The 14,166-nt window shown below is 56.3% G+C and overlaps 1 protein-coding gene across 4 annotated transcripts in view; it reads left to right on the forward strand.

Moving 5' to 3' along the window:
• Positions 1-14,166, forward strand: part of Cacna2d2 (calcium voltage-gated channel auxiliary subunit alpha2delta 2) — a 123,804-nt gene that overhangs the window by 66,341 nt on the left and 43,297 nt on the right. For all 4 annotated transcript variants that reach the window (XM_048334994.1, XM_048334996.1, XM_048334995.1 and 1 more), the window contains exon 3: positions 1,246-1,362. In XM_048334994.1, the coding sequence (XP_048190951.1) occupies positions 1,246-1,362 (117 nt within the window). The remainder of the gene's footprint in view (positions 1-1,245; positions 1,363-14,166) is intronic.

Below are 14,166 nucleotides of genomic sequence, written 5' to 3' on the forward strand. Positions count from 1 at the left end.
GGCAAGGGCTCTGGCAGTGCCCAGCCCCCAGCCCACCCCCCTGTCAGGTGATAGAGGCCTTATCTCTCCACTGTCTTCTGTCAGTCTCCAGACCTTATCTCCCTGCCTGCCTGTCTCTCGTCAGCTGCCTGGGTACCTCCTTATCTTCCCTCATCACTCCCTCTCTCTTCTCTACATCCCTCCACTTTGGCACAGCCCGATAGCATGGCTTAGCTGTGCCAGCCTTGCTCATGGCCTCTGGTGGTTGAAGGAGCCAGCTTGGGGCACAGACTTCCTGAGGTTGCTTGAATAGATACGTGAACCCAGTCAGGCTTAGAGCCATACACAAGGGTGTGTGCCGCGTGCACGCGCACACACGCACATACACACATATGCCAGCCACAAACAAAGGCTTCTGCAGAAACCCACTTCTCTACTCACAAGCACAGGCTGTGCATCTACAGGACCTCACCTCACCTCGCCTCCAACATGCCATCTCACACACACACACACGCACACGCACACACACAGATGGCTGTGTTGAGCCGTGTTACACACACATACACACACATTGATACACACACCTTCGATTTACAGCCACGTGTGCTTGGACTCAGAAACACCCACTGAAGAGGAGGGATGGGCAGATACATTCTCCCATCTACCCATCCCTCCCTGCTACCTACTCCCATATTCTGTGCCTTGAATGACAGAGGAGCCCCAAGGAATGCCTAGAGTTTCTGCTATAGTTTGGGGGTGATTTTTTTTTTTTGCAAATACCCTAGGGGCAGCACCAGCAAGCAAAAAAAAAAAAAGGAGCAAATATTCCTGAGGCCATGTGAAGGGTGGTTGAGTGTGTGCACTTGAGATGCACGCGTGTGTGAGAACATCTTCTGGCTGTGCGGTGTGTGCTTCTCGCCTCCATCTCCCTCACACCCTGCCTCCTTTCTTTCTCCTGCCCTCCTCTTTCTGCTGCTCCAGGCCACTCTGAGCTCGTCAGTGGATGTTGCTCATGGCCTCCAAATGTGGGACTCTGGGGGGGCCCCAGAGCAGCCAGTGACAGCTTGGACCAGTTACAAGCTACAGAGTCCCAGCCCTGCTCCCCTAAAACCATAAGATGCTGTGCCTTCTCGGGGGCCGTAGCTAGGGTCCCCTGGGGGTGAGGGGCTAAGCTCAGCTGAGCCGTGAAGAGGGAATGTGTGGGCTGATGGGGGCGTGGCACTGTGAGAGCCATTCCGGCCTCATCCTGACTCTGTTTCCTTCCAGATCTACAAAGACAACCGGAACCTGTTTGAGGTCCAAGAGAATGAGCCTCAGAAGTTGGTGGAGAAGGTGGCCGGGGATATTGAGACCCTACTGGACAGAAAGGTGCAGGCCCTGAAGGTAGGCTGCCGGGTTGGCCAGGTGGGGCTTTCGGGGTACGGGCAGGGCTGGGTGCGTGGAGACTGTGGAGAACTCTGGCAGGAATTGGACCGTTTTGTTTGGAGTTGAGCGCGTGAGGGGGCTGCCTGCCGTCAAGGGACTGGGCAGGCCTGTCTCTGTCCCTCTCACTCTTCCTAGTTTCTGTGTGGCTGTGTGGCACTCTGAGCAAGTACCTTGCTAGGACCATTGCTGGTGGAGTCTCTGGCCCAAGATGGAGTGTTGAGGGGCCATGGCCATGCAAGGCTAGAGCCTGCACCCCACCCCTACTCCACCCCAGGCCTCAAACGTTCCTCTACTCTTTCTGAGCCTCAGTCTACCCTTAGATCCTCAGAGGTTGTTCTGAGACCCTTGGGGCCTGTGGTCCTGGGGTTCTGTAGGCAGTAGAATCCCTGCCTGCCCCAGAGACAAGATGGAAAGGGGCCTGTGGAACTGCAGAGAGCCCTGGATGGGTTGAGAACAAATGGGCAAAGAGGTATCTGAGCTGCCCACGCCTGTGTGGGAGATAGCTGAATCCAGTGATAAAAGAATGGAGTCTAATCCGGACGCTGGCGGCTCCCGCCTGTCATCCTAGCCACTCAGGAGGCTGAGATCTGAGGATGGCAGTTCAAAGCCAGCCCGAGCAGGAAAGTCCGTGAGGCACCTATTGCCAATGAACCACCAGAAAACTGGAAGTGGAGCTACAGCTCAAAGTGGTAGAGTGCTAGCCTTGACTGAAAAAAACCTCAGGGAGGACAGCACCCCGGCCTTGAGAGTTCAAGCCCCACAGCTGACAAAAAAGAAGGAGAAAAAAACTAAGGGAGAGCATCAGGCCATGAGTTCAAATCCCAATACTGGCATGCGCGCGCGCGCGCGCACACGCACGCACACACACACACACACACACACACATTTTTAAATTAGATTATTTATAGGCCCTACAAACAGCTCCTAACACCGCCCTCCTCTGTGCTACCTTCACTGGCCTTGCAGCATTTGCCAGCCGTAGGGGGACAGGCCCAAGGACAGAGGAGCGGGACACTGGGCCCCTCACAAAAGGGCTGCGTGTGGGATGGCATGCTCTTTCCCAGGCCTTCTGACAGGCTCCCGCGGAGGTAGGGGCCTGGGAGGCAGGCCCCTGGCCTCCGTTCCAGGGGCTTCCGTGGGGAGCGCGCCCCACCGTCAGTGGTCTCTGGGGAGTGAGCATCATTTAAAGAGTAAAATTAAAAACCCTTGTGCACACAGCGCCCTGCTTCTGCTGCTAATGGCCACTTAACCCAATTAAACTGACGTGTTGTTGGCAGTGTGGTCGTGTCTGTTCAGGAACGGGGGCCCCCAGGCTGGGTGTTGAGAGAAACAGGAGGTGGAGGGGCTGGGGGGAGAGGGGAAGGCGGGCACCTCCTTCTTATGTTCCTGGGGTGGGGGGGTGGAGCATGGAGTCCAGTTCCCACTTACTCCTTGCTTCTTTTCTAAAGCGTTGTCACAAGCAGACTTCATTCCTGGGACATTCTGAGTTGAGCTGGCTAAATCCTTACTGTAGGGCCTGCTCACGAGCCATTGGTGTTAGCAGAATCCCTGCCCTCCACCCACTAGATGCCGGGCGCACACCTCTGCCATCCAAGTGTCTCTAAGTGCTGTTCCCTGGGGGCAAAGTTGTCCCAGTTGAGAGCCACTGGGAGATGCAATCACGGGGCCTTCCAAGTCCCCACAAGCAGAGGGGGCCCCACCTCAGAAAGGCACCGACGGAATGGGGCGGCCACTGCAGGGAAAGGATCCAAAGGGGCAAGAGCAAGAGGGAAGGCTGCCTGGAGGAGACAGTGAAGGGGAGAAGTTGGGATTGAGGCTATGTCCCCTGGTACGTTCTTCAATGGCGGCGGGCGGGGGGGGGGGGGTTGTTAGACAAACAGGTTGTTCCTGGGAGAATCAGGCTACAAGCCACATCAAGATCTGGCCTGAAAACATTGCAGAGTAGAAGCTGGGGCCGGGGCTCTGGACCCAACTAGCAAATTGGCCCCCCAGGGCCTGACTCCAGCCTAAGGAAGCTCTAAAGGGAACCGTAATGGTAGGCCATCAGGCAGAGGAGGCTCCTGTCGCCCTCCGCTGCCGCCACCCACCCTTCTCTGTGCAATTAAAAGGTGTTTATGTGGGACTGGCAATGGCTTCTGCCTCCCTTCCATTATGAACATTAAGAGATCTTGACCCTTCCACTTTCTCACTCTTGAAAGGAGCTCGCAGACACGCGGAGCCAATTAGGAGCACGCGTGGGCGCCAAGGGCCCCAAGCAGCCTTTTCTCTCCCTGATTGCAGCGTTTACAGCTGATTATTCTCCCCTCACCCAAACACTGTTGCTGCTTGCTGGCAAGGTGCCACCCAGAGGAGCCAGCTGGGGGCCTACGGGGACTGGGGGGGGGGGAGCATAGGATTCGTGAATGGGCATCTCGTGAGCACCTGTTGTGTGGACGTGCCGGCCAGAGGGAAGTCAGGACAGGGCATGGAGGGAGGGAGGGCAGGGTGCTCAGCAGACTCAGGGAGCACGGTGTGGTAGAGAGCCACTGTTGAGGAATGGGGGGGGTCAAGGTGGGGGGGCCCTCGGAAGAGGTGTCCTGAATGTGTAAAGAAGGGAAGGTTAACTTCTGTGCACTCCGCATGTACCTACCAGTCCTTGAGGTCAGTCAGCTTGAGACTCTGGGCGAAGATGGGCTACAACAACACTGGGCGTGAGTTTGGGGGCTTTCCTGTCAGGTGGCCAAGAATTCTGAGGTTCCCAACAGACAGGTCCATGAGAAGGACAATGCAAGCGAGGCATGGCTAGGGCAGAGCCAAGGGCTCTGCACGGGAAGCACTGCTCTCGCTTGCTCTCTCTCTCTCGCTCTCTCTTTCTCTCTCTCTCACACACACACACTCTATCTCTCTCTCTCTCTCTGCTCTACTGCTTGAACCACAGCTTCATTCTGGCTTTTTGGTGGTCAACTGGAGATAAGAGTCTCCCAGACTTTCCTGCCCAGGCTGGCTTTGAACAGAGATCCTCAGAGCTCAGCCTCCTGAGTAGTTAGGATGACAGGGGTGAGCCACCAGCGCCTCGCCCTTGTTCCCTGAGAAGAGCTGCCATCATCCTTAGGCCTCTTTGAGCTAATGGAAGGATCTAGCAGGGCAAGGGTGCAGCATTCCAAGGACCCCGGGGTTTGGTAGCTGAGACACATACACAGCCTGCTGCTGAGTTCTCCCTGGTGGCTGAAGGTCAGATAGGTAGGACCGGAAGCATCTTTGTCCCACCTGAGGGGCAGGGGCAGCTGGATGGAGACAGTGGTCCCTGGGTCTAAGGAGATGTTAGACTCCACTCCCCAGAGAAGGCTTGTACTAAGAAGGAGAACCCCCCCCCCCGCTTGTGCCCTTTGGGGGTCCTGGCTGGCAAAGAGGTCAGATGCCAGGAGGCAGCGAGAAAGGGCCTGCAGATACCACAGGGACAAGCTAGACTAATTTAGGATCTGAGAAGAGAACATTTTAATTGAGTTTTAATAATGTCTGGCCCTTTGTTCCGAAACCTTCACGTAAGGGCTGGGGTGGGGATCGGCAATTGGGGGGGGGGGTATGGAATTGTGAACTGTCCAAGCTGATCCTGGCCTTCGACTTTAAAGAAGCACACAGGAGGGCTGGGGATATGGCCTAGTGGCAAGAGTGCTTGCCTCCTATACATGAGGCCCTGGGTTCAATTCCCCAGCACCACATATACAGAAAATGGCCAGAAGTGGTGCTGTGGCCCAAGTGGCAGAGTGCTAGCCTTGAGCAAAAAGAAGCCAGGGACAGTGCTCAGTCCCTGAGTCCAAGCCCCAGGACTGGCCAAAAAAAAAAAAAAAAAGAAGCACACAGGAAGCTGTGGGGTGCTGGCTACAGGGTGCAGAGCCCTGTACCCCACCCCCTCGTCCAGTCAAGTCTGGGAAGACGGCCTGGAGGAAGTAGTAATGGAGCTGAGCCTTCGAAGGCAGGAGGAACTGCAAACACAAGGCCTCCCACACGGCCACCGGTGCCACAGGAGGAAGCACAGGTACAAGAAGTGATGTCACAGATCCACCACGGGTGGCAGGTGCAGGGGTGGAGAGGACCTTGGGTCTCCCCCCCCCCCCGCCCCCGTCTTCCACATGCCAGTCACAGGTTTCCTTGGAGGAGGCCAGGTAACTGGTTCGTCACATCATGGGAGACATGGTGGATCAGGTGTCCCCATTCACTAAGCGCTAAGCTACCTTGCTGGGAGCAGGCCCTGCCCTAGGCTACCAAGGACACGGACCATGCCGATAGGCCTGCTGGAATGCAATCTGCCCAAGGTGACACTGATGTGATCCACATCACTCCCCAGAGTGGAGCCTAGGGGACCCGAGCAAGGGCAAAGTGTGCGAGGAAGGAGGTCACCCACCGACAGGAGAGACAGCAAAGTGCAAGGCCGGCGGTGGAGGGGATGCACACAGAGTTGTACGTGGGACTCTGAAATTTAGCTGCGATCCTGCCCAGTGTCCCCAGGACATCTGCTCAGACAAGCGCCTTGGGGGTGATGGGTGCACCTGACTTGGCCCAGAGAACAGAAGGCTTCACCTACCTACCCTATACTGCAACTCCTACTTGCTTGTGAGCCAACTAGCTTTCTCTGGGCCTCAGTTTACCTTTCTGTGCAGCAGGAAAGAGTATGGCTGGAGCTGACCCTGATTTCTTGCGCCTTGCTCTGGGGACGACCTTGAGACTCAGGGCATCCTGTAACAAGCCTCCCCTTCTGGGTGCGGCGGGGGCGGGGTGGGGGGGAGGAAGCTTCGTAAAGGCCCTGTTCTCCACTCACACCTCTGTGGGCCGCGCCGTGGGTGCTGCTGGTTGCTTCCCACTTCCTGGCACGGGCGTCAGGGCTCGTGTTTGAGAGGCTGGTCACGGCGACTGGCCCTTTGTGGCAGCCTCCCTGTGTTTGCCCACTCTGTTCCTGGGTGAATGGGACTTACAGCGTGTTTGCTGTGTCAACACCAGCTGGAGACTGGTTATGGAGATAGCTGAGCATGGGAGGCCTCCATCCTCCAGCCTCCCAGGTGCCGAGGGTGCAGTCCCTCGGGGTCAGCGAGCCCCGGGGTGGGTGACCCACCCACCTGCCTAGAGAACTGTCTCCAGTGGTGTGGGCTGGGCCGGTGTCTGGAACCAGGGAAGACAGGAGTCAGGCAGGCTGACACCCTTGCAGGAGCTTTATAGACCTAGGCCAGCAAGCACTAGCACCACTCTATGGGACCCCCAACACCTGTCCGAAAATCAGCCCCAAGCAGGTCCCTGAGGCCCGATGTCATGGCATACTCAGACAGGTGGGGCAATTGAGGGATCTCGGTCCCCAGGGCCAGCAAGTAGATAATGGGCATCCTCTACCAATCAGGGGGCTGTCATCCTAGCTACTCAGGAGGCTGAGATCTGAGGATGGAGGTTCAAAAGCCAATGTGGGCAGGAAACTCCGTAGGACTCTTATCTCCAGTGAACTACCAGAAAGCCAAGAATGGAGTTGTGGCTCAAAGTGGCAGAGCAGGGCTGGGAAGGTGGCTAGGTGGTAGAGTGTTGGCCTAGCATGCATGAAGCCCTGGGTTCGACTCCTCAGTACCACATGCACAGAAAAAAGCCGCAAGGGGCGCAGTGGCTCAAGTGGTAGGGTGCTAGCCTTGAGCACAGAAGCTCAGAGACAGTGCCCAGGCCCTGAGTTCAAGCCCCAAGGCCCCCCTCCCCCACAATAAAGGACTTATCTCGCTCAGTCTATGAACAATGATGGCAGCCCAATTTAATGATGGTGGCCTAAGCAAGGGGACTGCTATTCCCCCCCCCCACAATGGAACAGGCAGGACTGCCAGCCTCGACAATCGTGCCGTGACACCTTTCCCGTGACATCTGTGTATGTACCTGGGCCTCCTTTTATCAAATATTCTTCCGCTAATCTCATCTCCCTGTGTGACTGCCATGTAATTAGCTCATTTTACAAAATAGCGCGTCTGTCATATTTCCCCCCTTGCGTTTCCTTTCCCAGGAAAGGAGAGGAGAGGAGAGGAGAGGACAGTATGGAGGGAGTTTTCTGATCTAGGGCATCTCACAGGTTGAGTTCCAGCCTCATCTCCTATACACAGGGCCCCCCAAGTAACTGACACACACACACACCCCGGACACCTGTTGTTTTTGGAACAGGGTCTCGGGAGGTGGCCCACACTGGCCTGAAAGTCACGGCATGACCTTGATTCGGCGATCTTATTAGCTCAGCCTTCCAAGGACTGGGATGATAGGACTGCATTTGCCACGCCCAGCCACCACTTCAGAGCCCCTCCCCCTATTCCCTAGATGGAGAATCAGGAGAAACTGAGACTTATCCACCCCCCCCCCCGTAGGGCCCAGCGCCACATACAACCTGCTGCTATAGCACACCCAGCCAAGCAGCAGGAAGGACTGGGCTTGAAGTCCTTGATGGTGTGGCCTACTTTTCCACTCACACCGCCCCCCCCACAACTCTATCACCCCGCCTTTTCTTTCTCAGACTCCCTCGGGATGTGAATTCTCTTAAACTTTTAATTAAAAGCATTCTCCTTTCTCCCTACCAAGGTTTGCTTCCCTGTGATTTTCCTCCTGGAAGGCAAGATGGGGGAAGGGTGAGAGCAGAGACCAGGCCTGTTGGGTCTGCATTGGTCAACCCGGAAAAACCAGAGGCCTGACCTTGGGGAGACTGCTCACTGCCTGCCCCCCTCCACCCCCCCCCCCCGTGCCTGAGCCGCCTCCATGGCCTCTTGCTCTGCTGGGAGAAGCACTTCTGGGGTGCTACCAGGGACAGACTGACACCAGCTCCCCGGAACCCCGTTTGTGTTCCCGCCATGTCCCTCCTTAGGTATTCAGGAACCCAGCACACACCCATTAAATAGGCTAGGACTTTCCTCAGTGGAGGGGCGCCCACACAGGGCGCTGACGACACTGGAGGCCTCGGGGTCACGTCGGAACCTGTTGATCACAGGCTGGGAAAACGTCCACCGGGTGGCTGTCAGGTGAGATGCAGGCCCAGGGTTGGTGTCAAGGGGCTCCGGGGGTCACCATCTGGGTCACATGCAGAAGTCCCTGCTCAGAACTCGGGGGCACGATGTCAGGTCCGGGTTCATAAGATCAGGACCCCAGAGATGCTGGGGACACCGCTCCTCGACATCAAAGAACCCAAGCAGCATCTCTAATTACAGAGCTAGAAGGGGCTGGTCTACACACTCTCTCCCACGTGGTGGCCTATTAGCTTTTCCTGACTCTGGGTGAGAGATGACTACCATATCCTTGGGTCCCTGTTTGAGAGCTGGAGCTCATGTAACTGCCTGGCGGTTCTTCCTTGTGTCAGACCATAATCCCTCTTCCTAAAGCCTAATCCCATTTCCTTGGCTCTACCTCTAGAGAACTTGGGTATAGACTCCTCCCATAAGTGCTTTCTGGCTTAGGAGACAGAATTGAGTCAAACACCGCCTCTCCCTCCCCCGCCCCCCCGCCATTATTCCTCTCATTTCTTTTACAGTTCTACAGTTTGAACACCTTTAGTTGTAGGACTTCCAGCCCAGGAAGCCCCCACAAATTTACAGACTCACCCAGATACCTCCATGTGGCCTCCTCAGATGGTCCTTAACAGATAGCCCCTCTCCTACCCCAAGGACAGAGGACACACACACACACACACACACACACACACACACACACACACACACACACACACACAGCAACGCCCCTGCAAGTTTCCAACTGCTCAGGGACTCCGGACTTCCAGGCATGAGCGAGGAACAGAGTCATCACCTCCACACCCCTCCTTAGACTCCCTGCCTGTGCCCTGCTTTACAAACTCTGAGCACCCCCTTCCCCCCACGGCCCCTGGGAACACTCGGGGAGATGTCTCCGTGGAGATGGGTGAACTTAGAATGATCTGGGAGGAAGGCCGGAGGGCCATGCAGGAGCACAGCACAAGCCCTGAACCCCCAAGCTCAAAGGCCGGAAGTGACTCTGCAGAAGGGACTGGAGGTAGAGACAGCGCAGGGCAGATGTGGAGATGGAGACCCCCAGGTACTAGAAGCCTTGCGACCTCTAAGCCCCTCTCTACTGTGTGCCAGCGCCTGGGTCCTGGCCCTGAATGGAGCCCGTCCCCTCTGCAGATCTCTGTAGCTCTGGGGATGGTGGGGTGGACTTGCTGATAGGAGAGGAAGCCTTTGTGGCCTTACTGAGCGGCAAGGCGCAGAGCCTCCTCTGGCCAATCGGAGCGGGCGCATAGTCCCGCCTCTCACAGCACTGCCAGCTCCTGGTTGGTTCTTCCGTGGGGACCTATGAATTCCCAAGCCTAATGCAGGCATGGAAGAGAAGGGGGGCTCTTCTTCCTGCTGTAGCATATCCCAGTCCCCTCGGAATCCCATCACACCAAACACACTCGTCTGTCCGCTCCCCAAGTACACACCAAGTGTCTGCTGTGTACCAGGGATCTTCCCTGGCGGGAGCCAGTGGTAAGCAGGTGTGGAAGGCTGTGTCATGGGATGTCAGACAAGTTTGGGAGGATGGAGACGCAGCAAGGCAGGGGGCTGCCCAGTTGTGCTTTTGCCCTGGTAGGGAAGAGGTGCTGGCCACCCTGGGCTGGCCAGCTGTCAGCCACCCTGAGCTGCCACTGACATCAGCAGAAGAGAGCTCTGAAGTGCCCGTGGACTCCATTGGAGGCTGGGACGTGCCCCTGTGCAGTCAGGCGTGGGGATTGGTGACTGCATGCGTGGAGGGAGGGCATGAGACGTGGGGGCAGGCTACAGAGACCTGGGGAGCTGGGATGGGAGGGGAAGGAACTGTTCTACCACTGCGAGGTTTCTGCTGCGAAAACACCACCCATCTCACTTGCAAGCTATCGAGTGGACGTGCTCTAGGCACCCACAAACACATGTAGATAAAAACCCAGCGGTCCCTGCCTACTGTCTAAAACCACAGGAGCATGGCCAGAGTCCACGCACAGGGCCACGCCTAGAATACATGTGCACTGTGCATCCCAGCCCGTGCACGCCCAAGTGTGTATGCATGTGTGCACACACTCTAGGTCCACTCCTGAGTGGAAACACTCCCATGTAGCTTGCCACCGAGGCCCCACACTTCTCTATACTCACCTCGCCAGTACCTATCAAAGTGGACAGGTCTAGCGTGAGGGTGTATTTCACGGACGGGGGAACTGAGGCTTGGAAAGGAAAGGGACTTGGCTCAGAATCATACCTGGCTCCACAGCTCCATGGCTGTAGCTAGTACCCAGATGTTGATGTTTCCAACTGGTAAGCTGTCAGAGATAGGCAGTGCCCCGAGATTCCCTTAGGTTCCAGCCCCGGCCCCAAGGGGAGGGACAAAGAAAAATCAGGTGACCTCAAGATAGCCTGGTCTAGAGTGAGAGGCCTGACAAACCAGCTTGGCGTCTACCCACGAGTCTCCAGAACTCGCGTTTCAAGAAGAGTGCCATTGGATTGGCTAGGTTCTCCCCCTCGCCAAACCTAACCCGGACTCACACAGAGTGCTGGCCTGTTTGTTCACACAGCCTAGAGGTGGAACTTGAGACCCCAGGGCTCCTCTCTGGGACGGGGCGAGCCCTGGACCGGCTGCTTCAGAGCAGAGTCTGTGTCTTTCTCAGGGCAGCATGAAAAGCCGGGGGGCGGTTGGGCGCTTCTGTGGCCCTTAGTTCCCTCAGAATGGGAACGTGATTCCTAGATTGTCGCTCATGCTGGGTGGTTGTAAAACTGGTGAGCCCTGGCTCCATCCATGCCCCGTGCGCGCCAGGAGGCCTTCCTTGCTGGGATAGACACGGGCCGTCCAGCCCCGTGCCACCGCAGGCCCCCGGCTGGCTTCCTTCCTCGTCAGTGGCCCCGGAGCCATGCGTCGATTACAGATTCTTTTTTCATTTCTAAATAAAATGATTTGTTAATTTGGGTGAGTGATCGCCACGCGTCCGAGCCTCTTTGCAAGCCCAGGAACAGCTTGTGGGCTCCCGGAGCCCCGCGCCGCAGGCCTGGCGCAGGCTTGGAGGGGCTGTTTTTCGATTTAAATGTGAATTGAATGAGGAGAAAAATGTTTCTCTTGGCAATTCCATAGGAGCTCGCTCTTCTGACAGATGTTGGAGTTTATTATCCCATCGGGCCGGCGTTTTGTCGAGCAGAATTGCTAATTATTTCAGAGGCCCGGCCATCGCGCGCTGAGGAAAGGAAGGGAAGAAGGGAGGTGGCAGGCATAGTTTTGGGGCTAGCGTCTGTCAACAAGGTGGGTGCCAGTGTGAGAGGCCCAACCTCTCACCCCTTCAATCCCTGTCCGCATAGGCAGACATTTTGGAGCAGGAGCTGCCCTGCCTCTTGATTTGTTTCCATCCAGTGCCCCGGAGGAGGTCACGAGGCCCGTCCTCTAACAACATTTGCTTTGACCACGGTGAGGGTTCTGGAAGGTCACCTTGACGATCGTGAGAGGCGTGTCTTTGGTGGGTCCATGGGTGGTGGATGGGGAAAGATGCCTGAGAGACCCCCAGCGTCTCTCCCCGTGTGAAGCCGTGCGAAGTCATCGACGGAGAGGATCCCACCTGGGGCAGGGGCTCTGCTTGCGTGGGTGCGCGGTTGGCTGTCCTCCTAACCGTGAGCGGTGTGCAGAGGCCTGTGGGGTTCGGCGTGCTCGTGTGCTGTGCTTGCAGATCGCGAGCCACCTGGCGTAGCTGCGTGTGTCTGATAGATGTCTGATAGATGTGCTGCATGCGCCTCCAAGGTGTGCTGCTTCTGTCTTATTTCGGATCTCCGCCGCGAGGGGGTGGGGGTGGGGGAGGACCTTGGAAGGCAAATGGCCAGAGAGAACTGGACCTCAGGAAAGATGGGCCAAGGCTGGCCAGGCTTGCACTCAGACACAGCAGGGGTGCTCTGGGTGAATCAGCGTGAAGGGGAGGAGTTCTGTAGCAGAGATGTCGTCCTAGCCGTCAGGAACCTTCCCGCCCCACCCCCTTTCCCCAGGCCTGAACCTCAGACGGAGTATCTTAGAGCAGGGGAACTTCCCACCTATCCCAGCAGGGCCTCTTGACTCCACTCAGCCCAGCTCTGACTCCGGCCAATTATCCCCGGCTGAGAGGAAATGGGATGTAGTGGTTCCCCAGCCGTATCCTCTGAGCACCCCACTTCTTCTCCATCCCGAGTCTCCAGACAAGGGATTGGCCATCCTCTCAGTCCAGACTTCAGCCTTATTCCCTCCCCGCCCCCAGTCCCTCTCCCCACCTCAACCCCCCCCCAAACATCCTCAACCCCCACCCTGCCAACTCCAAGCCAACCGGAGCTCAGCTTCCTAGGTTTAACACAAAGACTGGCTGCAGCAGCTGGACGGGATTTTATAACCCTAATTAACACCAGATTTCCCCACGGGCCCCAGCTCAAGAATCCTGATTCAGACTGAGACCAGCAGAGCACAAAGCCAGGCGGGTCTCTCCTGGTGGCAGGTGAGGGCAGGCAGAAGCCGAACCCCTCCCTGCCTCACATCCGAGGATGCCCTGACAGCCACCATTAATGGGGGGACATGGGGAGGGGAGGGACATAAGGAGGTGCCCAGCCCCCACCCCAGGCTGAGACCGTGCCAGGCATCTCTGATTGACCGCGTGTCCCTGGGAACCAAGCCCTCTCTCCTCTGGATAAAACTCTACCTTGACATCCTTCCATTAAATAGGGCATGTTCCGAAGAGAAAATTGCTACTATTTTCCCCTTTTACTTCACTGTCATCAAAAATTGATCCCATATTGCATCCTTATTTCAAAGAACGAGCTAAAAAAAAAAAGGAAAGAAAGAAAGAAAAATAAAAATTCCCACTCCTTGGAGCGGCAGCTGCATCAAGCTTTCCACTCCCCTCACACCCTCCCCAGGAAAGAAGAAGGAAAGGAAACGTGACCTGTGGAGGGAGGGAACCCCCCTCTTCCCCCCCTCCCGACCAGCTGACCGTGGGCTGAGGCTTTGGGGTGCACATGACCTGGCCTTGAAGCGGGCTGGGCACTCGACTGTGCAGGCTGAAGGGGTTTCGATCTGGTGAAATGCGGTAGAGAACGGGGTAATTGGGGGAGGTTAATTTGGATCTAAATGGAGCGATTCATTATCGCAATAAGAAGCATCTCATTTTCCAGGGAGACGGCTGTGCCTACCAGATGCTGGCCTGCCTGACGTTGGGGTGGTGGCTTTGAGCAGGGCCCCACAATCAGTCTAGCCTCACCAAGCAACCCACCCTGACCTACTGGTGGGAGGAGATAGTTTAATTGGATTTATCCCCCCCTCCCAACTCATTTGGCAAGATACTGAATAGCTCTTCATTGGGAATGTGAATCATGAGGACAGGGCAGAAGAGTTAAGGTAAGCAGCTAGAGAGAAAACCAGGCGCTTGGGCTAGCTGAGCCTATGGGCAGACTCTGAGCCTCCTGGAAAGCCAAAGGAAAAGGGGAGACACCTAGGGTTTTGTGTGTTAACAGGAGGCAAGGAGACATTTTAGATCAGAAGTCGTAGCTGAGGGCCCATGGCTCACGCCTGTCCTTCTGGCTCTTCGAGAGGCTGAGATCTGACCATCTCAGTTCAAAACTGACCAGGACAGGAAAACCCCTAAGACTCTTATCTTCAATTCATGGGCAAAAAAAAAGCCATTAGGGGAGCTGTGACTCAAGTGATAGAATGTCAGCCTTGAGCAAAAAAGCTCAATGCCCAGGATGTGAGTTCAAGGCCCCAGTACCAGCACACACACACACACACACACACACACACACACACACACACACGATG

The sequence above is a fragment of the Perognathus longimembris genome, chromosome 26 (genome assembly GCF_023159225.1).
Source record: "Perognathus longimembris pacificus isolate PPM17 chromosome 26, ASM2315922v1, whole genome shotgun sequence".
Classification (NCBI taxonomy): Eukaryota; Metazoa; Chordata; class Mammalia; order Rodentia; family Heteromyidae; genus Perognathus; species Perognathus longimembris.